General features: G+C 43.9%; 1 protein-coding gene across 6 annotated transcripts in view; it reads left to right on the top strand.

The window, feature by feature from the left end:
* The window catches only part of Dip2a (disco interacting protein 2 homolog A), an 84,454-nt gene that overhangs the window by 38,552 nt on the left and 18,495 nt on the right, over positions 1–27,407 (top strand). For all 6 annotated transcript variants that reach the window (XM_048346053.1, XM_048346056.1, XM_048346051.1 and 3 more), the window contains 17 exons: positions 1,362–1,481; positions 3,473–3,670; positions 5,740–5,831; positions 9,174–9,284; positions 10,218–10,341; positions 10,702–10,811; positions 11,415–11,517; positions 13,500–13,564; positions 13,714–13,807; positions 14,911–15,030; positions 16,373–16,487; positions 18,068–18,207; positions 20,451–20,587; positions 21,002–21,082; positions 22,045–22,172; positions 24,074–24,188; positions 26,893–27,094. In XM_048346053.1, coding sequence (XP_048202010.1) covers positions 1,362–1,481; positions 3,473–3,670; positions 5,740–5,831; positions 9,174–9,284; positions 10,218–10,341; positions 10,702–10,811; positions 11,415–11,517; positions 13,500–13,564; positions 13,714–13,807; positions 14,911–15,030; positions 16,373–16,487; positions 18,068–18,207; positions 20,451–20,587; positions 21,002–21,082; positions 22,045–22,172; positions 24,074–24,188; positions 26,893–27,094 — 2,055 coding nt within the window. The remainder of the gene's footprint in view (positions 1–1,361; positions 1,482–3,472; positions 3,671–5,739; positions 5,832–9,173; positions 9,285–10,217; positions 10,342–10,701; positions 10,812–11,414; positions 11,518–13,499; positions 13,565–13,713; positions 13,808–14,910; positions 15,031–16,372; positions 16,488–18,067; positions 18,208–20,450; positions 20,588–21,001; positions 21,083–22,044; positions 22,173–24,073; positions 24,189–26,892; positions 27,095–27,407) is intronic.

The following is a 27,407-nucleotide window of genomic DNA, read 5'->3' as shown; positions in this document are numbered from 1 at the left end:
AAATAGTGTTAAAGGTGAAGGCAGAGTTCAACAAAATTAACACCAGGAAGCAGGTACTAGAAAGAGATAGGTTGGGGTCAAAGGGAGAAAGGCAAATAAAGGGAGAAAGGCAAACGAATGGAGAAGTGAAAGAGAATGCAGTAAAGAGTCCGATATATGTCCTGCAAAATTAATGAGTGAGGGAAGGCATGGTAGGGGGAGGGATGGGTGAGAATGGTGAGAGGGATGACATTGATCAAGGTATACTAGCCAGCCATTGGTGGTTCACGCCTGTAATCCTAGCTACTCAGGAGGCTGAGATCTGAGGATCTCAGTTCAAAGCTAGCCCAGGTAGGAAAGTCTGTGAGAGTCTTATCTACAGTTCACCACCAGGAAACCGGAAAGTGTCTCTGTGGCTCTAAGTGGTAGAGCACTAGCCTTGAACAAAAGAGCTCAGGGACAGTGTCCAGGCCCGAGTTCAAGCTGTACAACCATCGGGGGTGGGGTGGGGGGCGAGGTAGGGAGGGAGGGAGGGAAGGAGGGAAAGGGAGAAGGAGAAGGAGAGAAGGAGAAGAGAAGAGAAGAGAAGAGAAGAGAAGAGAAGAGAAGAGAAAAGAGAAGAGAAGAGAAGAGAAGAGAAGAGAAGAGAAGAGAAGAGAAGAGAAGAGAAGAGAAGATGAGCCTATGGAGTGGTAGAGTGCTAGCCTTGAGTGAAAAAGCTCAGCTCGGGGATAGTGCCCGGGCCTTGAGTTCAAGCTCCACAACTGACAAAAAGAAAAGTATGAACCTGTTGAGGACAAACTCTTACATATTTATTTTACTGACATCTTATCTCTCAAAACAGTCTTTCTTAAGAACCACTGAAAATACCACAGAGCTTTTTTGTTAGATGAGTCATTTACCACATTAGAAATTAAGACTGAAGATAATTCAATTTACTTAAGCCAATAATAAGTTCATGTTGACATAAATAGCCCATACTTACACACCAAGAGTTTCCAAAACAACAAACATTGGTGAGAACTAGCTTGTGTGCCCTGTGCTTTATCTTGGCCCACTGACAGAGCGCCTGAGCTCTTCATCTGGTTTATATCACAGCAGCAGGGCAAAGCAGCAATGACATCTTGGTCTTGACCTCACAAGTCCTAAAAGGGTTTTAGGCACCCTCTGGGTGTCCCTAGACCACTTTGAAAATTGCTAGCTTGGAACAAACCTTTGTCTTTTTGAAAGGCATTTAGTAAGGACTTGTCTGAATAAATAAATTCCAAGATTGGCTAACTCTGGCTGGATTTGTAAACTCTGATACACCTAAGTGGCTTATCCTCATGCCCTCAGGTATGGGATGTGACAGTTCTAGTCCCTCTCTGCTTTCCCTGTGACAGGTGTCCCTGTGAACAGCAGAGTGTCCTCCAAAATCCAGCAGCTGTTGAACACTTTGAAGAGGCCAAAACGCCCTCCTCTGAAGGAGTTCTTCGTGGATGATTTTGAGGAGTTGTTGGAAGGTAGAGTTCCCTGGCTTCCATGTTTTTGTGAGCATTATAACTACACAGTGTGAAAACACAGGCAAGTGTACATTATGTATGAGTTACCGCCTTTATGTGGTAACATGGCACAGCAGTGATCACTGTGCATTAGTGAGTGCGGACCACACAAGCTGTTTCCTTTACATGAGCAGGAAGAAAATTCATAACTCAACAGTGACTTAGCTATTCTTCGTGCATCTAATCTAGTGGTTATTAGCACTTCATAAAAGTCCTGCTAGGGTTTCATTTAATTTACACTTTTTTCCAGCAGGGATTTTAGTATAGTAGGGCTAAAGCAGGAAGACGTGGAAAACAGGGAAACGTTTTCTGTTCCCATGAAAGAAATGGGAGTTAGACTTCCATTATTTAAATTTGTATTTAAACTTGTATTTAAACTTTGTATTAAAATGTGAAATACTTACCTTCTCTTAGTTTTAACATATTCAGTTTCCAGCTTAGGTTTGACTCCTTTTCATAATTTTATCTTGTCATTTTTAATAGAATACATGCCTAGAAAATAAAAAATGTAGTTTTATCTTTCAGAAAGAAAACTAGCAAGAAGCAGAAAGAAGCACAAGCATAGAGAGGTCACAGAACAAAGCCTATTGCTGCATATATGTATCTGAATGGGCTGCAGACACAATGGAAGTCATTCTGGTGCCTCAACTCTCTACAGCATTGCCACCTAGCTGGCTGCATACTAGTCTGGCATCTCCTCTACACCTGAGGATGAGAACTGGCTTTTGGGACTTGATTGTCTTTTTTTTTTTTTTTTTGGCCAGTCCTGGGCCTTGGACTCAGGGCCTGAGCACTGTCCCTGGCTTCCTTTTGCTCAAGGCTAGCACTCTGCCACTTGAGCCACAGCGCCACTTCTGGCTGTTTTCTGTATATGTGGTGCTGGGGAATCGAACCCAGGGCCTCATGTATACGAGGCAGGCTCTCTTGCCACTAGGCCATATCCCCAGCCCCAGGGACTTGATTGTCTTTTATAAGCATACTGTCTGTGTCTTTTATAAGCAGACTGTCTGTGCCATTCATATTTAGAATCCCATAGTATGAATGCTTCTTAGCGCAATCTTACTTTTTCTCTTCTTTTCCATCAGCTTTGTTGGAAAAAAAAAAAAAGTCTTCCTTAACACTAGGACCAATTTGAGTATCCAGCCATTGGAGCAAAAACTGGTCCTTTCCTTTTGAATGTCAGTCGTGGTCTCAACACATGACTAAAGTGCAAGTTCTGCCTGCTTTGGTCCTGTGTGGCCCAGTCCCTGGAACCTGGCTTCCAAGCCTGAAGCCTCCCTCACCCACTGAGCTGGGATGTCGGGTGAGGTGGTGCTACAGTCTAGCCCCAAGAGTGGGAAAGTAGAAATGCTATCCTTTTGCTACCCATATCGTATAAGGTGGCAGTTAACAGAAAGGTGGGTTTTTATTTTTTAAAAATCATTGTTTATGAGTGAATTGCTATTATTTTTTTGTTTAATTTGTCTGTGTCTAAGATAATGATAAATATAAGCAAATATTTATAAACTTTTATAGTCAAATAGAAAAACAAATCAAAGTATGGATTTTTTTTTAAAAAAAAGAATGTGTAAACCAGGTGCTGGTGGTTCATACTTGTAATCCTAGCTATTCAGGAGGTTGAGATCTGAGGATTGCAATTGAAAGCCAGCCTGGGCAGGAAAGTCTGTGAAAGTCTTATCTCCAATTAAACACCAAAAAGCCAGAAGTGGAGCTGTGGCTCAAATGGTAGAGCTACTAGGCTTGAGTCCAATGCCTTGAGGTATAGTACCCAAGCCCCGAGTTCAAGCTCTAAGACTGGCACAAAAGAAGGAAACAAAGGAAACAGAACAGCTTGTGCACATAGTTTTCAGACATGCTGGGTTTAAATTTTTATCTTACTTTTTTAACATAAAAGGCAATTTCATTGTGATAATTCCATAAATGTGTACAGTATACTTTGGTTTTGCTTGCAGTTCAACAACCAGATCCAAATCAGCCCAAACCTGAGGGAGATCAAATGGCAGTGCTAAGAGGGGAACCTCTGGCAGTGGGGACTCCCTGGCCCCCCACTCTACTGGCTGCCCTGCAGCACTGGGGCACAACGCAGCCCAAGGCCCCCTGTCTGACTGCCTTGGATACCACAGGAAAGGCCACCTGCACCCTCACCTATGGCAAGTATCGGTAGAAAGCATTGTGCTGTTATTTATTTGAAAAGTGTTACGCACTCCAACCTGACATGCTACCTGGTAAAAGTCCTGAGAAACCAGCACAGCTGTCTGTCAAGTAGTATGTGGCCCTGTGTTTGGTGCCCTTCCTCTTACCAGAGAGGCTATTCATTGGCTGCGATTTTAAGTGTATATTCTTTTTTTTTTTATCCTTTTTTTTTTTTTTTTTTTTTTTTTTTTTGCTGGTCCTGCGGTTTGAAATCTGGGCTTGGGCACTGTCCCTGAGCTCCTTTTATGCTCAAGGCTAGCACTCTACCACTTGAGTCACAGTGCCACTTCTGGCTTTTTATGGGATTAATTGGAGGCAAGAATCTCACAGGCTTTCCTCCCCAGGTTGGCTTTGAACCACAATCCTCAGATCTCAGCCTCCTGAGTAGCTGGGATTACAGGTGTGAGCCACAGTGCCCAGTGTATATGTATTCTTAATAGCATATTTAGTTCTATATTGTTTGGACCTTTGTATAAATGGAATCATGCAATAGGCATTTTTTTGTGTGTTTGGCATCTCTTGGTTCCTTACTGCATCTTGGTATGGTTTGCAAAGTGAATACCTTCCTGAGAGCAGAAGACTTGCTGGGTTCAGGCCAGCTGTGCTTCTAGCAGGTACAGAAAAGAAAGCCATGGTTTCAATTGTTTGCACTACTTGCTTGCCCTGTCTTAAAATCATATGTAAACAGGATTTCATAAAAAGTGTGATTTTGTGTCCGTGTTAATTTGTAGTGTATGAAACTCATCTATGATGCTTTGTGAAGTAATACTGTATTCTCATTGATGGGCCTTTTTTCCCCCTCTCTGTACTGGGGTTTGAACTCATGGCTTTCTACTTGGTAGGTAGGGGCTCAGCCATTTGAACCATGTCCCCAGCCCTTTTGCTTTAGTTATTTTTGGATAGGTTCTGTCATTTTGCTCAGGGCTGTCCTTGGACAGTTATTCTCTGATTTACAACCTAAGCCTGGCTTGGCTTATTCATTGGATCTCATGAGCTTTTTATCCAGGCTGTTCTTGAGCCTTGGTCTCAATCTCCATCTCCTGAGGACCTGAGATAACAGGTATGAGCCACCTCACCTGGCCCAAATACTCTTATGTTTGTTTGTTTGAGTACTGGGGATTGAAATCTGAGCCTTGAGTGGGCATATACTCCGAGCCCTACGGAAATATCTTTTTTTAGCCCTAGCAGATGGAGTTGTGTCTGGTTTGGCTATGGAAAAAGTGCTGCTGTGGTGATACTGGTGTGTGTGTATGAGCACAAGTCTTTGTAGCATGAGTCCTTAGGAGTGGCCATGTTAGGTTTGGGATAGGGCATCCCTTGATAGACAATGACACTTCTAATACATATCCAGTGTTTCTTGGTGCTGGGTGTGTGGGGTGCTCAACAGGAGGGACAATGGGTCCCAGGCCAGTAGCCTCACCTTATCTCATGAGACCAGATGCCCTACTCCAGCAGCTGGTGGAATAACCATGTAATCATGGACAGCAAGATCATGGATTAAATAAAGAGTAAATGAGTATGTGCTGCTCTTACAATCAATGTCATTGAGGAGTGTTAATGTACTACATTCACAGCATAGTGTTAATTTAAAAACTAGGGTGAAGTATGATTGTACTTCTTAAGAGTTAAGTGAACATCTACATATGCATGTATTTGTATGCATGTATTTGTATACATGTATAAACAAACATAGAAGGACTTATCCTGCTGACTTTGCTATAGCCTAAATTTTCTTAAATAAAATCCTGTTTTTTGTTGTTGTTTTGTTTTGTCAGTCATGGGGCTTGAACTCTAGGCTAGTACTCTACCACTTGAGCCACAGCACCACTTTCCTGTTTGTTTTTGAATTAAGAAAAATAAATTTAAGTTATTTTTAAATGAAAACTGATGTTTGTTGCAGAATTGTATAAAATAATTAGTTGGAGACTATCTGAAGTTCTGTGTATTATGATTGCTACATTAACATATTAGCTATTAGTGTCTTACATTTTACACTGCTTATTGTTGTCGTTGTTTTCTATTTTAGGCAAACTTTGGAGTCGGAGTTTAAAACTAGCTTATACTCTGCTCAATAAACTGACTAGTAAAAATGAACCACTACTTAAGCCTGGAGACAGAGTAAGTAACTAGAACATAATTTTATTGAAATGAGCAAAAATAGAGACTTGAAAGCCTTGTTTCATGGTAGGTATTTGCGGGTCTTATGGAACATTTTAGAACAAGTGCATATAGAGAAAAAGAACAAGCAAAGGTGGAGGTTGATGCTATAAGAAGGGAAGGAGGTGTATATTTGGTGAAAATGTGAACACTGTAAGAACCATGCTTTATTGTGTGAGATTTTACATTGTGTTTCACAATGAACCTGTAGGAATTCTGATTTGTTTATTTTGTGGTGGTACAGGGGTTTGAACTCAGGCCCTCATGCTTGCTCAGCTTTTTTTTTTTTTAATCACATCTGGTATGCTACCACTTGAGCTGTGCTTCTTTGCTGACCTCGGATCACAATTTGCCTACCTCTGCCTACTAGGTAGCTGGATTTACAGAAACCACCTACCATATCCAGCTTGTTTGTTGAGATGGGATATCACTAACATTTTTCCTGACCTAGCCTCAAACTAGATCCTTCCAATCTTCACCTCTGAAGTAGCTGATAGTATAAGAATGTACCACCATGTTCAGCTATCTATAGCTTTTAATTTGACCAGATATTATAAAACAACCCAAAATAACCAAAAAAATTAGGCTGATGGAAAAGGGGTAGGAATTTATTTATAATGACAGGAAGCAAAATAGGCACCTAAGGGTGTGTGTGTGTGTGTGTGTGTGTGTGTGTGTGTGTGTGTGCGCGCGCGCGCGCGTGTGTGCGCGCACTGGTCCTGGGGCTGGAACTTGGGACCTTGAATTCTTGCTGAAGGCTGGTACTCTACCATTTGAGCTATATCTCCACTTCCAGCGGTTATTTGGAGGTAGGGGTCTTACAGGCTGGTTTTGAACTGCAGATCTCAGCCTCCTAAATAGCTAGGATTATAGGTGTGAGCCACCAGCACCAGGCTCTTGTTCAACTCTTTTTTTGTTGTTCACAGCTGATCTGCTTTCAGTTGAATCATTCATCCAGTTCTAACTTTTTTTTCTTTTACTTGTTAATTGCCAAAAAAGAGTCTTGATAATTTGTGTTTCTGGATTAGCTTTGACTGTGATCTTCATATCACAGCATCCTGAATAGTCAAGATTACAGGCATGATCCATCTGTTCCTGGCTTGTGCCTGTAGTATTTTTAAAGATAAAATGTAGTAATGGGGGGCTGGGAATATGGCCTAGTGGCAAGAGTGCTTACCTCGTATATATGAAGTCCTGGGTTCGATTCCCTAGCACCACACATATAGAAAACGGCCAGAAGTCGTGCTGTGGCTCAAGTGGCAGAGTGCTAACCTTGAGCAAAAAGAAGCCAGGGACAGTGCGCAGGCCCTGAGTCCAAGCCCGGGACTGGCAAAAAAAAAAAGGTAGTAATGGGGGACTGGGAATGTGGCCTAGCGGTAGAGCGCTTGCCTAGCATGCATGACACACTGGGTTTGATTCCTCAGCACCAAATAAACAAAAAAAGCCAAAAGTAGTATTGTGGCTCAGGTGGTAGAGTGCTAGTCTTGAGCAAAAAGAAGACAGGGACAGTGCCCAGGCCCTGAGTTCAAGCCCCAAGACTGGCAAAAAAAAAAAAAAAAAAAGTAGTAATGGAAGCATAGTATTTAAAGCAGCACAGCCTAGAGTTGGCATATGAAAGGTCTCGTGAGACCAAGATGGTCATTGTAATACAACTATTTTAACTTTCTTGATACAAATTAGGGCGGAAAATGAAGTAGAACTGTGCAGCAGCACAATCTGAAGCAGGGGCAGGGAAAGTCTGTTGAGCCTGAGGGGCTGGCATATCTTGGCTGAGGTTTTATCTGCTCACCACTCCCTACACATACAGTAAAGTCATGAGTGAAGATCTATCTTGTTCAACTAAAACATGGGTTTGGGATTGTGTCTTTTGGAAGCTATTATTTTCTATAATTTGATTCCTTGATCACTTTTCTTATTGGTAAGGGGGTTAATTAGTGGTAGACACGAACTGATTCTTATTTATCAGGCTTAGCTTAAAATAGTTTTGTTGCATGTAAATACTTGTGTTTTAGTAAGACTTTCAAACTACTTTTTGTAAATATTTTTATTGTTATAGAGGTGAGAGTAACAGAGAGGTAACAATTACACAAGTCAGGTAGAGTACATTAATTTTTGGACAGTGTAACCCCTTCCCTAGCCCTCTCTGAATTTTTCCCTCCAGTCCCTATCCACAAGTTGTATAGTTAATGTTCAACATAGTGTCTACTTAGTACCACTGCTGCATTTATTTGTTCACCCTGTTCAAACTTTTTAAAAATTTTATTTCTTAGATTTTTTTTCATTTTTATTGTCAAACTGATGTACAGAGAGTTTATAGTTTCATACGTTAGACATTGGATACATTTCTTGTACTGTTTGTTACCTCCTCCCTCATTCCCCTCTCCCCCCTCCCTCAAACTTTTTTTTTACTTGAATTCTGGGCCTGGGCTCTGTCCCTGAGCCTCTTTTTACTCAAGGCTAGTGCTCTACCACTTGAGTCACAGCACCACTTCCACTTCTGGCTTTTCCTCAATAGTTTATTGGAGATAAGAGTCTCATGGACTGGGTGCTGTGCTCATATCTGTAATCCTAGCAACTCAGGAGGCTAGATCTAAGGATCATGGTTCAAAGCCAGTCCTAGGAAAGTTTATGAGACTCTTATCTCCAATTAGCCACCATAAAACTGTAACTGGCACTGTGGCTCAAGTGGTAGATCCCTAGCCTTGAGCTGAAGAGCTTAGAGACAGCACCCAGGCTCAGAGTTCAAGCCCCACAATTGTCAAAAAAAGTCTCACCAGGCTTGCTTCAAACCATGGCCTCAGATATCAGCCTCCCAACTAGACAGAATTACAGGCAAGAGCTCAAACTGTGTGTGTGTGTGTGTGTGTGTGTGTGTGTGTGTGTGTGTGTGTGTGTGTCAGTCCTGGGGCTTGGACTCAGGTCCTGAGCACTGTCCTGGCTTCTTTTTTTTTTTTTTTTTTTTTGCTCAAGGCTAGCACTCTGCCACTTGAGCCACAGCGCCACTTCTGGCCATTTTCTGTATATGTGGTGCTGGGGAATTGAACCCAGGGCCTCATGTATATGAGGCAAGCACTCTTGCCACTAGGCCATATTCCCAGCCCCCGCTCAAACTATTTTTGAAGTTATATAAATAAGGAAATTTAAGAACAAAGAATAAATCTAAGATTAGATTTTTTAACTAAATTTGGAAAATGAAATCTAAAATATTTCTGAGTTTCATATAGACAGCAGAGACTCTAAAAGCTGAAATAATTTCCAAGTAATTCCCAGGTAATCTTATGGTTTTTCTCTGTACCATTGTAGGTGGCGCTTGTGTTTCCAAATAGTGATCCTGTGATGTTCATGGTTGCATTTTATGGATGTCTTCTGGCGGAGTTGGTTCCTGTCCCAATAGAAGTACCATTAACAAGAAAGGTAGCAAAACTGGGCTAGGCCTAAGGCTGATGCCTGTAGTTTGCCTCTGAACTTGAGGTGGGATGCAGTGGTGTAAACATTGTAAACAACAAATGCTCAGAGAGATAATATATAATAGTCAAGCATGTAAATATAGTGATTCTTAGAAAGAAACTAGAGGTTTGTTAAACTTAGATGAAGAAAAAGGAAGAATTTTGCTGAGAAACATGTACAAAAGACCTGAGTGAAGAGAAGATATTTCTGAGTGGAAATAATTAACCCATGTTAATTAAATGATTTTAAATGCCATTTGTAAGAAAAAAAACATTTGCGAAATTAGCTCACTATTAGGGAAAGTGTGTGAGAATAGTAATAACAACAACAACAACAATAATAATACAGCAGAGAGGACCATTGCTACATTAGACACTGATGAAAGGGAACTGAGCTACTCATGGGTGGTAATGTAAAGGAAGGAGTGAAGGAGGGAACAGATGTTGCTAAACAAAAGGAACATAATATACATACCATCTGAAATGGAGAAAACGATTTCATTGTAAAAATTCATAGACTTTGTAAGCTATGTAAAGTAGAATGATTTTCATCATTGTGAAACTGCAATATATATGTAATAACTTAAACCCAATAAAAAAGTTAGCTCACTATCCAGAACTTTATAGTTACTACAAATGAAACAAAATTCTTTTAAAATTATTATCCTTCTTGTTATTGAACAAACCAGTTTTATAAATACAGTGCATCTTGATCAATGTCAAAAAAGTCTTAACATTTAAAAGTACTTGCCTTATTTTTGTGAAAATATAAAAATATAATAGTAATATTGAATTGTTCTGTACTTTTAATAAGAACTCAGTTCTTCAACAACCTGGCCTAAAGCACTAGCAGCTGAGGCTCCTGCTAGTACCCTTCTTACGCTATTTCTGTCTTCTGCAGGATGCTGGCAGCCAACAGGTTGGGTTCCTGCTGGGTAGCTGTGGAGTCACCCTGGCCCTGACCACTGATGCTTGTCAGAAGGGTCTGCCCAAGGCACAGACTGGAGAGGTGGCAACTTTCAAAGGTGAAGCCTCTAGAGTCATTTACAGTCTGTATTCTGACTGCATGCTTTGCTTAACTGTGACCTCTACGCATGCTGTTACAGAAACTGAATGTTACAGAGACGATGGGTCTCCATCAAAAGTGATAATTTGTTCTGGTCTTGGTGAATCTCATTTTTTGTTTGGTTTGATGTCTCCACGTGGGCTACTTCATATAATGGCTGCTGGCCTCATGTCCCTGTTAACATAAAATGAAATCAGACTAAGACTTGAGTTCCGTAGCTTTCCTGAAGTTGGCAGTGGCATGTTGGATACAGGCTCCAGTTTTGAGAAGCAGAGTCCTCTGGCCACTGGTAGTGCCAGTCCCCTGTTTGCCATTACAGGTTGGCCCCCGCTTTCTTGGTTGGTGATTGATGGGAAGCATCTGGCCAAGCCCCCCAAGGACTGGCACCCTCTAGCCCAGGACACGGGGGTTGGAACTGCCTACATTGAGGTAAGAATCCTTACTTGGCATACAAGTGTAAACCCCCCCCCAAGCTTAGGTATTGATTTTCATAAGAGGATAGCTGCTTTGTTTTATCTGTAACCTTGAAATAAGAAAAACTGTATAGGACCTTACTTAGGCCCTTTCAGGTTGTGCTCTGACCTAATTCTTCCCTAATCAACTCCTCTGGGATACATGCAGATATGTTGGAACCATTTAATGTCCATGGTATAAAGTGCTGTAGAATTAACCATGAAAAGAAGATGACCATAGCTCCTGCTTTTTAAGATTCCATTGGCTTCTGGGTGCCGGTGACTCAAGTCTGTAATCCTAGCTACTCAGGAGGCTGAGATCTGAGGATCATAGTTTCAGGCCAGCCCAGGCAGAAAAGTCCATGAGACTCTTACCTCCAATTAACCAGCAAAAAGCCCAAAGTAGAGCTGTGGCTCAAGTGGCAAAGCACTAGCCTCGAGCAAAAAAGCCCAGGGACAGTGCACAGGTCCCGCACACACACACAAAAAAAAATTCCATTCCATCAGCAATAACCTTCAATCTGTCCTCATCGCTTTAGATACCATATAATATTTTTTCTTTTCGCTTGAAATCTTACAGTATAAGACAAGCAAAGATGGCAGCACAGTAGGGATCACGGTGTCCCACGAGTCCCTGCTGGCTCAGTGCCGAGCTCTGACCCAGGCCTGTGGGTACTCAGAAGGTAAGGGCCCTCACACTCAGAGCAATGGCTCATCCTGCTTGCATCGGTGCCTGACAACATACCTGTTGTCACCCCAGAACTCATTTCTGTATGTAGCACACTTACCCTGACCCGAACCTCTGATTCTTTAACCCAGTGTTACCAGGTGTTGCTGTGTCTCTCCTGGTGTGTTCAGGGCTCTCTGGGCTTGTGCTTGGCTGGCAAGTGTAAGGTATCCCTCAGCTGAGTGAGGGAGGGCCTTTCCATTAAGGGTAGTTTCAGTAAAGTCACATGGATACTGATGTTACACCATGAAAATATAGCATGAATTTATTTATACAATGACTGATTCAATCAGTGATACCTGAAGGCAGCTACTTTAAATTAGTATTTTATATTGATAATTGTATATAATTAGTTAATTATATATGTTTATGGGGTATAGTGTAAAAATATTTTTAAAAGTAAGAATGGACTAGTTTTTTTACATGGAAATACCAAAACGGGGGGCTGGGAGTATGACCTAGTGGCAAGAGTGCTTGCCTTGTATACATGAAGCCCTGGGTTTGATTCCCTAGCACCACATATATAGAAATATGGCCAGAAGTGGCGCATTGGCTCAAGTGGCAGAGTGCTAGCCTTGAGAAAAAGGAAGCCAGGGACAGTGCTCAGACCCAGAGTTCAAGGCCCAGGACTGGCAAAAAAAAAAATAAATAAATGAAAAGTAATTTAAAAAAATCAAACAAACTCTAGTACTGCTTCCAAACAAAAGAAAATAGAACAAAAAATAAAACCCTGAGAAATCAGAGTTATTAAAAAAAAAAGAAATACCCAAACTGAGCAAACTAGAAAGTAAAATCAAATATTGTAGTTAAATATCTAAAACATTGATGTTTAAATTTAAGAGGTAGTTAGTAGACATAGCTAAAGATGTCTGTGGCAATTTGAAAAAGGATTTCAGTTATCTTTTTTTCTTTTTTCCTGGTCCTTGGGGCTTGAACTCGGGGCTTGAGCACTGTCCCTAAGCTTCTTTTTGCGCAAGGCTAGCACTCTACCACCACTGGAACCACACAGCACCACTAGCAGCTTTTTCTGTGTATGTGGTGCTGAGAAATCAAGCCCAGGGCTTCATGCATGCTAGGCAAGCATTCTAGTGCTACGCCACATTCCCAGCCCAGGTATCTTTTCTTTAATATTTTCAAAAAGAGTTCTATTAAATCAAGTCCTGTGTGTTCTTCTTCAGTCTCAATTTTGACCTAATGCATATACCTTAGCTGATGAGGACAGGAAGACAGAGACTCTTGTTTAGAACCCACACATCTGCCCCACCCATTGGAAGGCAGTCAGTTCCTTCCTGTTCACCTCTGGTCTGTCTGTGGTATACCTGGTGTGGCTGTGAGGCTTGAGAGGGTTTCCAGGTCTGCCTGTGGCCCCAGGTGCTATCTTCTGACCTGTGTGAGACTGCAGCTGAAGGATGTGTCTGAGCTCTGAACAGAGGGCAGTGTGGGTATATCAATTGCCACCCTTAACCAGAGAATGAATGGAGCACTGACATTCTGAAGGGTGACAGAAGCCGCCACTACTTTGTAGATAGAAGATGCAGGACTCCAACCAATGGGTATGAGAATCTGGGATTCTGGATATAAAGCAAGAGTGTCCACAACAATTTCTCATCCCACTTCTTATTTCTGAAGTGTCCACAGAAAGCACAGTGATGGTGTATAACAACATATCACGGAGTTTCTATAGAATATAATATTCCTTTTATTTTCAGCGTCATGACTAGCATATTTTTCTTTTCTATCTAGAATTATATGTTTCCCATATTCAATATACAACCAAGCTTGGAGATACATTTGTACACTGTATTTGAAAGTGATGTTTCTATATTCTAAAATTCTGACATGCTGGTGATACAGTCATTTCAGAATTTCTGTAGAAAACACATAGGGCTTCTAAAGGGTGAGATGCTCATTGGTTTAATCTTTTTTGTATACTTTCAGCTGAAACATTAACAAATGTATTGGACTTCAAAAGGGATGCTGGTCTGTGGCATGGAGTGTTAACAGTGAGTGTTGTTTGCTAATGACTGGTTTCTAAACAAGAGAGATGAGCCAAGTCTGTGAAGTAATGTCATGAGGGCACAAAGTTGTTGTTGTTTTTTTCTAATGAGATTAGTCCTTCTTGTTCCTAAGACAGTTAATTTCTCTCCCTCAGAGCGTCATGAACAAGATGCATGTGGTCAGCATTCCATATGCACTGATGAAGGTTAACCCCCTCTCCTGGATTCAGAAAGTGTATTCCTATAAAGGTACCTGAAGTTTTCCACCACTTGCCTCACCCTTCTTCAGAGAAATCTCTCTAAGCTGATCACTGATGATTAAGAAAAAATAAAGGCAACTTGTAGAACTGCAAGTGTGGGCTGAGGAGCCCTGGATCCCTATGGGAGTCCTGCTGGGCCTTTAAGTAAGTCAGCCGGTGCAAGGCCTGGGCAGCCATTTGCAAACCAGTGACTGTGCTCTTTTCTGTAGGACCAAAGATTCCTATATTTTATTCTTCTGAAATTTCTTTACCATCATGTCAGCATCAATCCTAATGTCAGTATTTGAGATGTGTATAATTTGACGTTAGAGCTTTTGAAGCTACTAGTAGTAGCAAAGCTGATTGTTTCAACGGTATAGTCTCTGACAGATGAAGTGTAATGGATGAGAGGGGGTCACCTGCGGTGTCTGAACCTTATTTCTCTCATCTCCCCAGTGGTTGAGATGCAGCCAAGGGTCAAACAGGAGGCCTCATCTCTAGCAACTGCTCAGCTTAGGCATCCTGTCTGTGCCAGGTAGAACTCAGCAACCCCCAGCTCACTGACTCACACTGAGCAGCCTGTGTCTCTGTGTTCTACCTATGCTGGTAACAGTGTGTGTCCTTCAGGCAGGTCTCTGCAGGCATCCTGTTCTGTGGAAGAAAACAGCCAGTGAAAGAGATAGTTTTCACTAGACCCTCCATACTGCTCAGCACATAGCCAGATTGAAGGCTAAGTTTTTCCCAGGTTTTTGTAGGCCAGGTGCTATGCTGGTGTGGGCAGTATAGGGCATCATTAAAGCAGGGCCAGCACCTATAGGAGGGACATATAGCATGAGGTACAACAGACCGATATGTAGAGGTAGATAACACTTCTGATTTTAAAAAAGAAAAAAAAAGCCTGGAAAAAGATCTCAGTGTATTATATATAAATAATCTCAAAGTTGATTTTTAAAGGTGTTGGGATAGGTTAGACAGCACGTGTGAGAGAGAGAGAGCTGCAAAGAAAACATCAAACTGGAGAACAGGTCTGTTCCTCTGTGTGGGTGCCTTCACATGTGGTGACATGCATATATAGAAGTATGAGGGTTGTGACACACAGACCTCTCCCTGCAGCTCAGACAGCACTGGTGAAGTCCCGCGACATGCACTGGTCTCTTCTGGCTCAGCGAGGTCAAAGGGACGTCAGCCTCAGTTCTCTGCGCATGCTGATTGTGGCTGATGGTGCAAACCCATGTGAGTAGGCGCTTGTGACCCAGTAAGCCCTTGTGACCCAGGACAGAGCCGTGGTATTTCCTCCTGTGTACCTTGACTCACTGATGGACCTTGACTCACCTGTGGACACAGAATCTGCTGTACATGTTTGGCCAACCTGTGTTCTCTCCATGGAGCCCCTTTAGCTGCTACCTGAGCACCCCACTGCTCCTCCTATGTGTTTAAACTGTTTGGACTTGTGCAGTGTGCATGTGAGCTTCCTGGACCCAGGAATATCCAGAGCCTGGCTCAGGTGCCCTCTAGGGCAGCATCCTTATATACCACCATTTAGCTCCTATGTTCTTGTGTTCCCCATCTCTCAGGAGAGTAAGGCATACAGTACCATCAAAGCCTCTTGTTCCCTTTTTCTGCACCTGAACCCAGCAGGGCCTTCCTCTGACCTGCAGTGCTGCTCTCTGCAGGACATGTCCACCCCACACCCTGACCTCCTTCCTTCTGCTTGAGTATCATAGCCACTCTGGCTTCCTGCTCAGCAACCTCACTATGGGCTATGTAAAGCCACCAATCAGAGCAGACCACTCCCCTCCAGTGCCTTCTCTGACAATAAACTCTAGCTCTGACAACTATGCCCAGGCACCTGCTCTGTCATGCTGCCAAAGGTACCATGTGGCTCTCCTGGCATTAGCCTAAGCATGCAGTTCATTGCTGGTCCTGCATATTGCTCCAACCAAGCCATGTACCCTGCTGGGGCAGAAGTTTATGATGAATCTCTTGGGGTTCTGGAGGTCACAAAGCTATGCTAACTTGAGCAAGCAGAAGCTCCAAGGAGTGAAGTCGGTGCTAAGGCTTGCCTACCCTGATTGTGATGGGAGCTTCCCAAGATGAAGGGACATTCAGGGAGAGGCGGAGCAGCCTGGAGGCACTCCACAACACAACTCTGAGGCCATGTGCAGGAGCAGACACTTCATTCCCCACACTGTGGGCCATCCAGTGCCTTGTTGAGATGCAGGCTTGGGCCACCAAAGTTCTTAATTACTTGGCATCTCTTCACTGACCCAGAAACCAAAAAACAGGAAGGCCATTCCTACTGCCTGGTCTAGGAAAAGTCAGGGGGAAAGAAGAAGGGCTTCCTGTGGGGAATTTCTCTTACTTTGATGGTTTAGAGATACACCACATGTGCTTCATCCCTGCTGTCCAGGTGTGTGTCCCAAAATTGTAACAGTGTTCTTCCATTAGGGCAAGGCACACTGTCAGCTGGATTGGCTTGGCTTATTCAGCTGCCAGGTCCAAGGGTTCTCCAGAGCCCTTGCTTTGGAGTTGTCCCTCTGGATGTTGCTCATAATCCACCCAATGGTTTATACAGGGTCAATATCCTCCTGTGATGCCTTCCTCAACGTTTTCCAGTCCAGAGGTCTGAGACCAGAGGTCATCTGTCCTTGTGCCAGTTCCCCTGAAGCGCTAACAGTTGCCATCCGCAGGTAACTAGTTGTCTTCTGCATCCTGTACAGCTGAATTAACCTGTGGCACAAGCCTGTGATCTCTTTCCTAAAGCAGAGCCCATCCCATGCCAGCATTCAAGCTCTCCTGTAGCAGTGTATCAAACCACAGCCCATCCTTTCCCTCACCCCTACCTGATTGAGTTTGCACAGGGAATTAGGTAGTATCTTCCTGGGCTGGATTCTAGATTCTTGGGGAGTGCTGGCAGGTTATTTCACTAAATGTTTCTTTCCAAATTACCTTTAGCCACAGTAAATGTTATAACTGAGGAACTTCACCTGCGGCACACCTGCTGCTGGTTGTGCAGGTCTGCCAATGAGAATCACTGACATGCCTAGAGAGGTGTCCAGCCTTCCCTGCCTGCTTGTCCCCAGCACTCATGCATCCATTTTCTTTGTATCACCTGTTGCTTGGAGGGTGCTATGTCAGGGAGCACAGGGAGGCTCAGTCTGACGGCCCTTATTGTCTTTATACCTGGGCCTTAGGCTCCTTTTGTCTCACTTGCATGCATCATGTGGCTCCACAGGCCATATCTGGGACATCTCAGATCACATTTCCTCTCTAGACATCTTCTGTCATTCCCATTGCCCTGTCTCTGAGCCTGTTCTAGTGGGATTTCAGGCCATGTGCTCACAGCTGAGAGCTTCTCTGCTAACTTCCCACCCTCCATATAGCAGCTACAAAATAGCCTCAGGTAGAGTTTTTAATGTTTTATTGTCATATATTTACAGGTGGTGTATTCTTACAACTATGCAAGTATTAAGTAATCCTGAATTTTAACAACTTAGCATTAGAAAGACCCCTCATCCTTCCTAGCAGAGTCCTTCCTCACTCTTTTGTTCGATCTTCAGTAGTTTTTTTGGAGTTCAGTTACCTCTGCTGCAAAATAAGTTATCCCCAAACATAGTGGCTTACTATAGCACTGGGAGGTACATTTTCTTTCTGACTTTTATGTAGGCTAGGATTTGGAAGGGCCATATGATGTTCAGGAAGGTGCTATCTGACAGACCCTCTGGGTCTGAGAAAGCTCTGCATGTGCACAGCCTCAGGGTCCACTCCCTTGGAGTGAGCTGGTTTAGGCTTCCTCACAAGATGGTGGCCTCAGTCAGCCATTCTGCTCACCTTGGGCTCCAGGCCAGCATCTCAGGATAACCTGAATCAACTTTGACGATCTACCATGAAAGCCACAGTGTCACTTCCTCTGCAGTCATAGGTCTGCCTGCTGATGTGAGGTGTTGAAAAGTACGCTGCTGCCAGTCACTGGTTTGGAAAAACTGTCCAGAGAGCTGATAGGAGGAGTGTGGAGCACATACATCAAAGGGCAGCCGTTTTCAGGCAGTGACCTGAGAGCTGACAGAAGGAGTGTCCAGGGCAAACTGTTCAGGATCAGTGGTGTGCAGACCACTAGTGACCTGAGAGCTTTAGAACACAGTTACCACAAGTCGATGGAATAGAGCAGGTATTTCAGTGTGGAGTTGTACTGGAGGCAAGACAGTCACTTGGCCATCTCCCCTAGACTGTCAGCCCTCACCATCAGCCTGATGCTGCTTGTTTTTTCTAGGCCACCAGACCTGGGAGGACCTCCTCCAAGGAAAGCTGTACTTTCAATGAATGGCCTGAGCTATGGTGTGATCAGAGTTGACACAGAGGAAAAGCTGTCCGTCCTAACTGTTCAAGACGTTGGCCAGGTGATGCCTGGAGGTAAGAACCCACCCAAGCACCTCTGCACGCTTTATTGTTGACACAACAAGAAGGTCACCATTGCTCTCAGCTTTATGGTTACATTCTCGAAGCAAACATGCACATGAAAGTTTCCTCAAAAGCATTGTATTTGTGAAATATGTTTTCAACATTTGCTTTCTCATTTTGTATTTAGTTAAAAAATAAGCTGAAATTTACAGGTGTTTGTGGCCTCTGAAACCCAGCTCAGGTGACACTTGGGAACAAAGATGCCACTCATGCTGCCCTGAATTCATCCCATAACTGTTCTACTCTCCTCCTGTGACAGCACTAGGGTTTAGGGTTTACTGGCAGTTCTCTTTCCAGTGGCTTCTAGAGGCAGGATGCCATCTTACCCAGTTACCTCAGTTCTATTGATGTCCAGCCTGTGCCAGAGGTATGGGCTCTGAAGGATGCCCAGTTTCCAAGCTTTGAGCTGCATATCTGGTCCATATGCAGCCTTGCTAACAGGCCCTCTGCTACTCTTTTGCTGTGGGAGAGCTATGGACAGTGCTAGACAGCCCAGTTGGCCCAGACTTGAAGTTTGTATAGCAGGCTGATCCATATGTGTGAGCATAGATTCGGCTGCTTGGTATGAGGCTGGTATGAGTTTTAAACTGTGATTTCTAGGGGGCTGGGAAGGTGGCTTAGTGGTAGAGTGCTTGCCTAGCATTTAGGAAGCCCTGGGTTCAATTCCTCAGTACCACATAAACAGAAAAAGCCAGAAGTGGTGGTGTGGCTCAAGTGATAGAGTGCTAGCCTTGAGTAAAAGAAGCTCAGGGTCAGTGCCCAGGCCCTGAGTTGGCCCCAGGACTGACCAAGTAAAACAAAACAAAACTATGGCTTCTAGCTGCACCTTTTAATGCATATGATTTATATTTTGTCTTATAATTCTACCCCAAAAAGGAGTAATTGGCATTGTAGAAGCTTGAATGTGTGGATAAAACATTTGCAAAAATAGTGGACCGTGGGCACTGGTATTTCACACCTATAATGCAAACTACTTAGGAGGTTGAGGTCTGAGAATCATAGTTCAAAGCCAGAAAGGAAAAAAAGAGAGAGCCAGATATGGTGGCTCACACCTGTGATCCAAGCACTCAGGAGGCAGAGCAGGGAGATTGGGAGTTCAAGTCCAGTCTGGGCTACACATCAAGATACTTTCTCTTCAAAACAAAGCAAAAAAACAAAAACAGAACATTAGAGAATGTTTACTTGCCATGACAAAGTACAAGTAACTTGAAATCTTGGTGGAAGTTATTGTAAGTGATTATTTTGGATAAATATAAAGGTTATTCATCACTGTATTCACTTTACAAGTGTAATACGGACTACAGAAGACATGCATACACTTGCTCCCACTCCCCTGCTTTCTCTGTTTTCTGGGCCCCTCCCTCCACAGCTCCTCGCTGTGCCCTAGTTGACTGAGCATAACTGGCATGATTAGTCATAATGATGTCTTTTGTTAGCAATTTATAGTATCCTATAGCATTAATCCTACAGCATTAGTGTTTACCACAATATGAAGTGGATCTGTGGCAATTTGTGCCTTTTTGTGACTTTAAGTCTATCTATTGCTGTGGAGCTGGTGCTGCCAAGAGTGAATCACTCCCATTTAGTGTCTCCACCTCCTCCCTGCTTATGGGAGAAGAAATAATCTGTTGGCCCGGGTTCATTGCATGGGTGTGATATACTTCTTAATCTCCTCACATTGCTGTATTTTTATTTATTTGTTTTTTGTGCTGGTCCCGGGGCTTGAACTCAGGGCCTGGGTGCTGTCCCTGAGCTCAAGGCAGCACTCTACCACTTGAACCTCAGGTCCACTTTGTCTTTTTGGTTATTAATTGGAGATAAAACCCCACAGACTTTACTACTCAGGCTGGCTCTGCAGTGTGATCCTCAGATCTCAGCCTCCTGAGTAGGTAGGATTATAGTGTGAGCCACCAGCACCTGACACATTACTTTTTTTTTTGGTGGTGCTGGGGATGGAACCCAGGGCTTTATGCACGCTAGGCAATCACTTTACTCCACTCCTAAAAGTACTTTCAACTAACGTTGTACAAATACATAGACTAGTAGTACTATGTATTATCTATTCCATAAATCTAAGAATTTGCTATGAGTATAATATCTTGATTCTATAACTTCATATATAGAGGTAAATACATCTTTGTGAATGATCCAGTGAAATACACTCATGTGTGGTTTTGGATTTGTCTTCTGCTTAGCTAGTGCATGTGTTGTGAAGGTCGAAGGCACTCCTTACCTTTGTAAAACCGACGAAGTTGGGGAGGTCTGTGTCAGTTCCAGTGCAACTGGGACCGCGTACTACGGATTGCTTGGAATCACAAAGAATGTTTTTGAGGTTTGTCCCTTTTCCTGATCTTCATGTTGCAATAGCACAGAGAATTGGTGAAGACTTTTCCACCCAGAAGGAAGAAGGGTGGGGACATCATTGCCCAGGTTGGAGTCATGTGCCCCAAATGGCTTTGGCCCGAAAGAAGGTATGATGGGCCCAGCTGTGTCCATGTCATGGGCTTGATAGTTGTCAGTCAGCTGATACCAGATGCATATCAAGGCATAAAGAACACTCAGGTCCTGCTCAGATGGCATATCCACCCAGTGGTGATGAAGTCCAGCCAAGAAACGTGGAGGACCAGGGCCCTCCACTGAGCACCACAAGGGTCAACTTGGAACACAAGCAGCATGGGTCAGGTGGGGCCAAACTCTCTGGCCTTCTCACTGTGTCTTTCTGATGTCCTTCTCCTTGCTTTGGCAGACTATCCCGGTCACTGTGGGAGGAGCTCCTGTCTCTGAGCGGCCTTTCACCAGGACGGGCCTGCTGGGCTTCATTGGGCCTGTGAGTATACCCTCTCATACCAGCACCACATGGGTTCTGAGTTGGGTTGCCTGGAGGATGAGGATTTTTAAAATTTCTGTGCCTCTCCTGGGGCCTGGGCATTGTCCTTGAACTTAAAAAAAAATTATTTTTTGCTCAAGGCTACTTACTTAAGCCACACCTCCACTTCTGGCTTTTTTTTTTTTGGTGGTGGTTAAGTGGAGATAAGAGTCTCATAGACTTTTCTGCCTGAGCTGGCTTCAAACTGCAATCCGCAGATCTGAGCCTCCCACATAGCTAGGATTATAGGTGTAAGCCACTGGGCGTCTGGCTAGATGTTTTGCTTTTTATACAAACATGACAGTGTGGCAGGCATGTGAGTATTCAGTGGTACTGATGAATACTATTTTGGATGTCTAAAATATTTTAAATCCTTTTTTGTGTGTGTGCCAGTCTTGAGGCTTGAACTCATGGTCTGGGCATTGTCCTTGAACTTCTGTTGCTCAAGGCTAGTGCTCTACAATTTTAGCTCCGGCTTTTTGGGGTAGTTGATTGGAGAATAAGAGTCCCACGGACCTTCCTTCCCAGGCTGGCTTCAAACTTTGATTCTCAGATCTCAGCTTCCTGAGGAGCTAGGATGACAGTGTGGTACTTTGTAGCCCTGTGGTTCTCCTCCTTCCCAGGGGCCTTGATGGTCACAGCTCAGAGCAGGGAGCATTTCTAGTGCTAGAGGGTATCTGGGGGCCAAGTCACTGGAAACCCAGCCCTAGAGTCCTTTACCAACTTCACCCACATTTTAGTTCCTCTGAACTTCTCTCACTGAGACAAAGACTCCATCCCTGAACTCCTTAACTGGTCCCCATCCCCACCCTCATCCTCCCTACCATCCCTGATTTGTTGCTGGAGGGTGCATGTGGCTTGTTTGACATTTCTCTGTGTGCTGTTAGCTCCTCCTTATGGGCCTGACCACACCTTTTCTTCAGGATAACCTGGTCTTCATTGTGGGCAAGCTGGATGGGCTGATGGTTGTGGGAGTCCGAAGACACAGTGCAGATGACGTTGTGGCCACCGCCCTGGCTGTGGAGCCCATGAAGTTTGTCTACAGAGGCAGGTGATGTGCTGCGAATCCCTGTGCCATGGGTCTCAGATTTCTCTACTGGTCAAAATTAGGGAAGTCTGTGCAGTGAAAGGAAAGTCCAACAAATCTACATTGTAAAACCTAAAAAATTTCTTTACACCAGAAGCACCTCACAAGAATATGTGAAGCAGTAGTATCAGAATTAACATCCTCACTGTCCTGAGTCCACTGGGTTCATTGAGAAAAAGGTCCAGGTTTGTAACTGGACAAAGGACGGGAAGACAACCAACTGTAGGGAAGAGGTGAGCACATAGACAGCAATGTGTCTAGCTTCCTCAAATTCTTAGAAATGCCAGTTCGAACAACAGTGCTGTTTTTTCCTACGAAACCACAAAAGACACACAGCAATACCTTCTGTTGCTGCTGGGACAAAAACCCACCCAGCTTCTCTGAATTTGTGAAGGATCCTAGAGATTCTTGTTTCCATTGAGCAAGTAACTTGACATCTGGGGTTGTGGCACAATGCACAGAGGCACCTGGAGGGGATCTTGTCCTGCTCTTTTTAATGCTCCTTTCACTTCAGGAGGAAGCCCTTGTCCTGATTGGCCTGTTCAGCCAGCTGCATTTTTTTACATTCATTCTTACTAGGTGATGCTTTTTGTTGCTCGAACGAGGGTACCTGTGAGCCAGGCTAGGCCCTCCCCATCTTTGACTATACTTAAGTCTTTAGGGAATCCTGCCAAGATTTGCCCTTCACAGCAGAAACTGGTACACGATAGATGAAGGTATCCATAGGTGTGATGTCAAGGTAGCCCACACCCCGCTTCTATGGTACGTCTGGGAGACTGCCCCTGCATGACTTCCTATACCTGAGGAGCTGAGGCCAACCTGAGTCACTCAATGGAAGGTGGGATGATTACATTTGCAGACAAGGGCCTGCCTGTCTCCACCAGGGAAGGGCTGAGGACCACTAGAACCTTGAAAGGAAAGCATAGTCAATGGCATTTGTATGCTAATCTAAGTCAGGTAAAGAGTGCATTTCTTTTTGGACAGTTTTTCCCAGTTTTTCCTTCCCGTCTCTACCCACAAGTTGTATGGTTCATTTTCAACATAGGGTACAGTAAGTACCATGGCTGCATGTGTTCACCCTTTGTCCCTCCATTTCTGTGCCTCACCACCACCATCCCTAACACTTCTGGGTTTTTTGGTGCTTAACTGGAGATAAGAGTCTCATGGATTTTCCTGCCTGGGCTGGCTACAAACTGAAATCCTCAGATCTGAGCCTACTGAGTAGCTAAGACTACAGGCGTGAGCCACCAGCACTCAGCTCACAGGTATCAATTTTCGGTCTGGTGCTAACCATATGAGTTCAGTTGGTCAAGGAGAGAGAGGATATGGCAGGAGTGTTCATAGATTAAGGCACTGGTCTGGTAGTCTTAGGATAAGAGAACCTGGCTCTTTGGATTCAACACTAGTGGCATGAAAGGCTGAGATCATGGATCAGGATCAGGATTCTGTGCTAGCCTGGGTAGAAAGTCCACAATATTCCATCTCAGCAGAAGAAGCTGGGCATAGTGGCATCCCAGCTGCAGTGGGAAGTGACAAATAAGAATATCAAGGTACCTGCGCAAGAAGCAAGACTGTATCTCAAAATCCAGTGCAAATAAGGGTTAGAGGTATGGCTCTGTGGTAGAATACCTCCCTAGCAGCCTAAGGCCTTGGTTTCATATCCCAGTACTAGAAAGAAAAGCCATTCCTAGCACTGAAACCCTCTTATTTTTATGAATTAAAACTTATTTCATCTATATTCAAGGAGGCTAAAATATGAGTCACTTTATGAATTTGAAGCAAGCAGCCCCTTGGCTTGACTGAACTTGAAGCATTCATGTAGCCTAAATTTTCTCAGGAGTTTCTGTGTTCTGCTGCTCCCCTAGGATTGCTGTGTTCTCTGTGACCGTGTTGCGTGATGACAGGGTTGTCTTGGTGGCTGAGCAACGGCCAGAGGCATCTGAAGAGGACAGCTTCCAGTGGATGAGCCGAGTGCTCCAGGTGGGTGCTCCTGGCCAGGCACATCTCACAGCACTTGGAGGGTACTGAGCAGTGGGAATCACAGAAGCCATAGCGCTCTTACTTCACAGTGTAACTTTCCTACTTTAAATGTCTTATTATGGAGTATTTCAGATATGTCAGGTATAGAAAGTAAGTAGTTCAGCTCCCATGTTCCTGTAGTCCTGCTTCCTGTTCCATCTGTACCATCAGAAACACCATGAACAGATCTTAAAAATTAGCAGTAATTTTCTTGTGCGTATACATATAGGGATTATACTATACTCAGGACCTCATACTCACTTGGCTTGCTTGTGTGGCTGGTACTCTACCATTTTTGCCATTCCTCCTGCCATGCTTTTTGCTGATTCTTTTGAAGATAGAGTTTTGTGGACTTTTCTGCCCTGCTGGCCTTGAACTACATTCCTCTGGATCTCAGTCCCCTGAGGAAGCACTAAGCAGGAGCCATCCTTGCTGGCCAGTAATGTTTGATGCAATTAAACATCTAATCAGTGTTTAAATTTCCCAATCATGTAATTGTTCTCTAGTTTCTTAGACTCAGGATCAAAACAAAATCATAAATTGTAATTGATAAAGACCAAGTCTTTAAGGCCTTTGTAGCATAGACTCACCATTTTTCTTGCAGTTTACTTCTGGAGAAAACAGGTTGTTTAGTAGCATTTCTCTAGCCTGACTTCTTATGACTTCATGGTTGTGTGTCATTGAATGTGTCCTATGTCTCCTGTGATTACTGTTAATTGGTGGCAGTATCTGGAGGTTTAATTGAAGTCATGGCCATTTTCCTGGCAAAACTCCCCGGAAGGTGACACGTGGAGTTCTGTGGTTCCTCTTGGCTTGGCATTCCTGTGTCCTGTGCCTGTGATCTGTTGCCTTTGCTGTAGTAAGACTTTTTTTTTTTTTGTGCCATTCCTAGGGCTTGAACTCAAGACCTGGGTACTGTCCCTGAGCTCTTTTGTTTTTGTTTTTGGGTTTTTGGTTTGTTTGTTTGTTTGTTTGTTTTGCCAGTCCTGGGGCTTGGACTCAGGGCCTGAGCACTGTCCCTGGCTTCTTTTTGCTCAAGGCTAGCACTCTGCCACTTGTGCCACAGCGCCACTTCTGGCCATTTTCTATATATGTGGTGCTGGGGAATTGAACCCAGGGCTTCATTTATACGAGGCAAGCACTCTTGCCACTAGGCCATATTCCCAGCCCCCTGAGCTCTTTTGTTGAAGGCTAGTTACCACTTGAGCCACAGCTTCACTTCTTCCTGTGTTTGGTGGTTAATTGGGGATGAGAGTCTCACAAACTTTGCTATCTAAGCTGGCTTCGAATGGTGACCCTCAGATCTTAGCCTCCTGAGTAGCTAAGATTATAGGTATGAGCCACCAGTGCCTGGTTAGACTTTGATTCGGTTGTTTCCTTTTCATCATCAGCTGTGGCAGCTAGCTGAGTACTGGAGGCTGATTGTTTAGGAGAACCAAGTAGAAGTAACAAATCATTTAGGAATGACTCTTGAGTCACTTTGGTTTGTTTCATTACGAATTAATGGATTTAAACATTTTGGCTGTTTTCGTACATTTTTGGCTGTATGTTTTATCTTTCAGAGGTCAGTGGAAACCCCTTGACATCTTCTAGTGTCTCCAAGGTTGTAGCAGAAGCAGGAAGCTCAGGGGCACAGGGCACATGTCCTGTACAGCAAAGGGTCCAATATCAGAGGCTCCTTGATATTATTGTCTTGGTCATTGTCCCTTGGGCCCATTTCAGAGGACAGAGTAGAGATGATGTCTGCTGGTTTATTTGTAAGATAATGTACATTGTGAGTTTCTGTTGAGAATTTCACCATATTCAAGACCATAAACCTTACATTTAACTAGATCTCCTGTCACTGAGCAGAATCACTCAGTGACTAAGGCCATTGACCCCAGCCCTCTACTGTTGTGGTTTGTACACTACTTCAAAGACAAAGACATGAAGAGCAGCTCCTGTGGCTTTATAGTACTCTCCCCTTGCACATTCTGCTGGGGGCTGACTACTAAGGCTATTGAAGTCGTATTAAATGGAGCCTTTGGAACTGTGTCATGATTATATTAGTTTACTAGCTTTATTTTACTTTCAGTCATTAGGGATTGCTTTTTAAAAAAATTTTATATTCCGCCCTAAGCATGGTTCCAGATTTAGACTCAAAAGCAAGAATATTCAGACATTTATGTTCTTGCTGGCTCACCCCTTCCTGACAGAAGGCCACTTGATGCACTGTTGGAATGTAAGCTGCTATAGACTTGTGTGTGCCTTCTTGCTCTTGGGTGACACATTATGTGAGTGTCCATTGCCTGTGTGTGCGTAGCGAATGTGTCTCCCCTTGTTTCTGTGTGTGAACACTTGTGTGTATGTGCATGGATCTCCCTGTTCTGAATAACATCATCTATGTATGCATACACAGTGTGTATGTGTCTCTTCTTGCCTGTGTGTGCATACACAGTATGTGTGCATGTGTCTCCTTGTTTGGAGTTAACACAGTGTGTATATGTGCGGCTCTCCTTTCTTAGTTAAGTGTTAGAAATATTCACACTCTCTACTTCCTCTTACTTATCCACACATCCCATAGATTCTCTGCCTCCTGGACCTCTCTGTCCCATGTGGTGTCTGCTTCCAGCTTCTCCATGCCCTGGGCTGGTAGCATGTGCTCATCAGGGTCCTTGCCTTCTAGGCCATCGACAGCATCCATCAGGTAGGGGTGTACTGCCTGGCCTTGGTTCCTGCCAACACCTTGCCCAAGGCTCCTCTTGGAGGGATTCACATTTCTGAAACCAAACAGCGCTTTCTGGAAGGGACACTGCACCCATGTAATGTGCTGATGTGCCCTCACACCTGTGTCACCAACCTCCCCAAACCACGTCAGAAACAGCCAGGTTAGTTGTACCTAACAATAAGACTCTCTAGTCTTAAAATTGACAGTAGTCACACCACGGTTAGAACCTGCAGTGGTATCTGTTAGGAACCAATTTTAATTGTAAATTTGAGATAGTATCTTAGCTGTGAACAGCTGGGAGATGGCTCCTGGAGGGTAGAACTAATGCCCATGAGCAGACTTGGCTATGGGAAGGAAGGAGCCCCTGCTGGCGCAGTGGGCCAACCTGCCTGTTCTCAGAGTCAACTGCCCACCACAGTCCTGTGACCTGCCACAGGTCCCATGGCACCTGGGAAGTCTCTCAACGGTCAAAT

The sequence above is a fragment of the Perognathus longimembris genome, chromosome 5 (assembly GCF_023159225.1).
Source record: "Perognathus longimembris pacificus isolate PPM17 chromosome 5, ASM2315922v1, whole genome shotgun sequence".
Taxonomy (NCBI): Eukaryota; Metazoa; Chordata; class Mammalia; order Rodentia; family Heteromyidae; genus Perognathus; species Perognathus longimembris.
The sequence above is the reverse complement of the archived record's forward strand: the minus strand, read 5'-3'. Positions and strand labels throughout refer to the sequence as shown.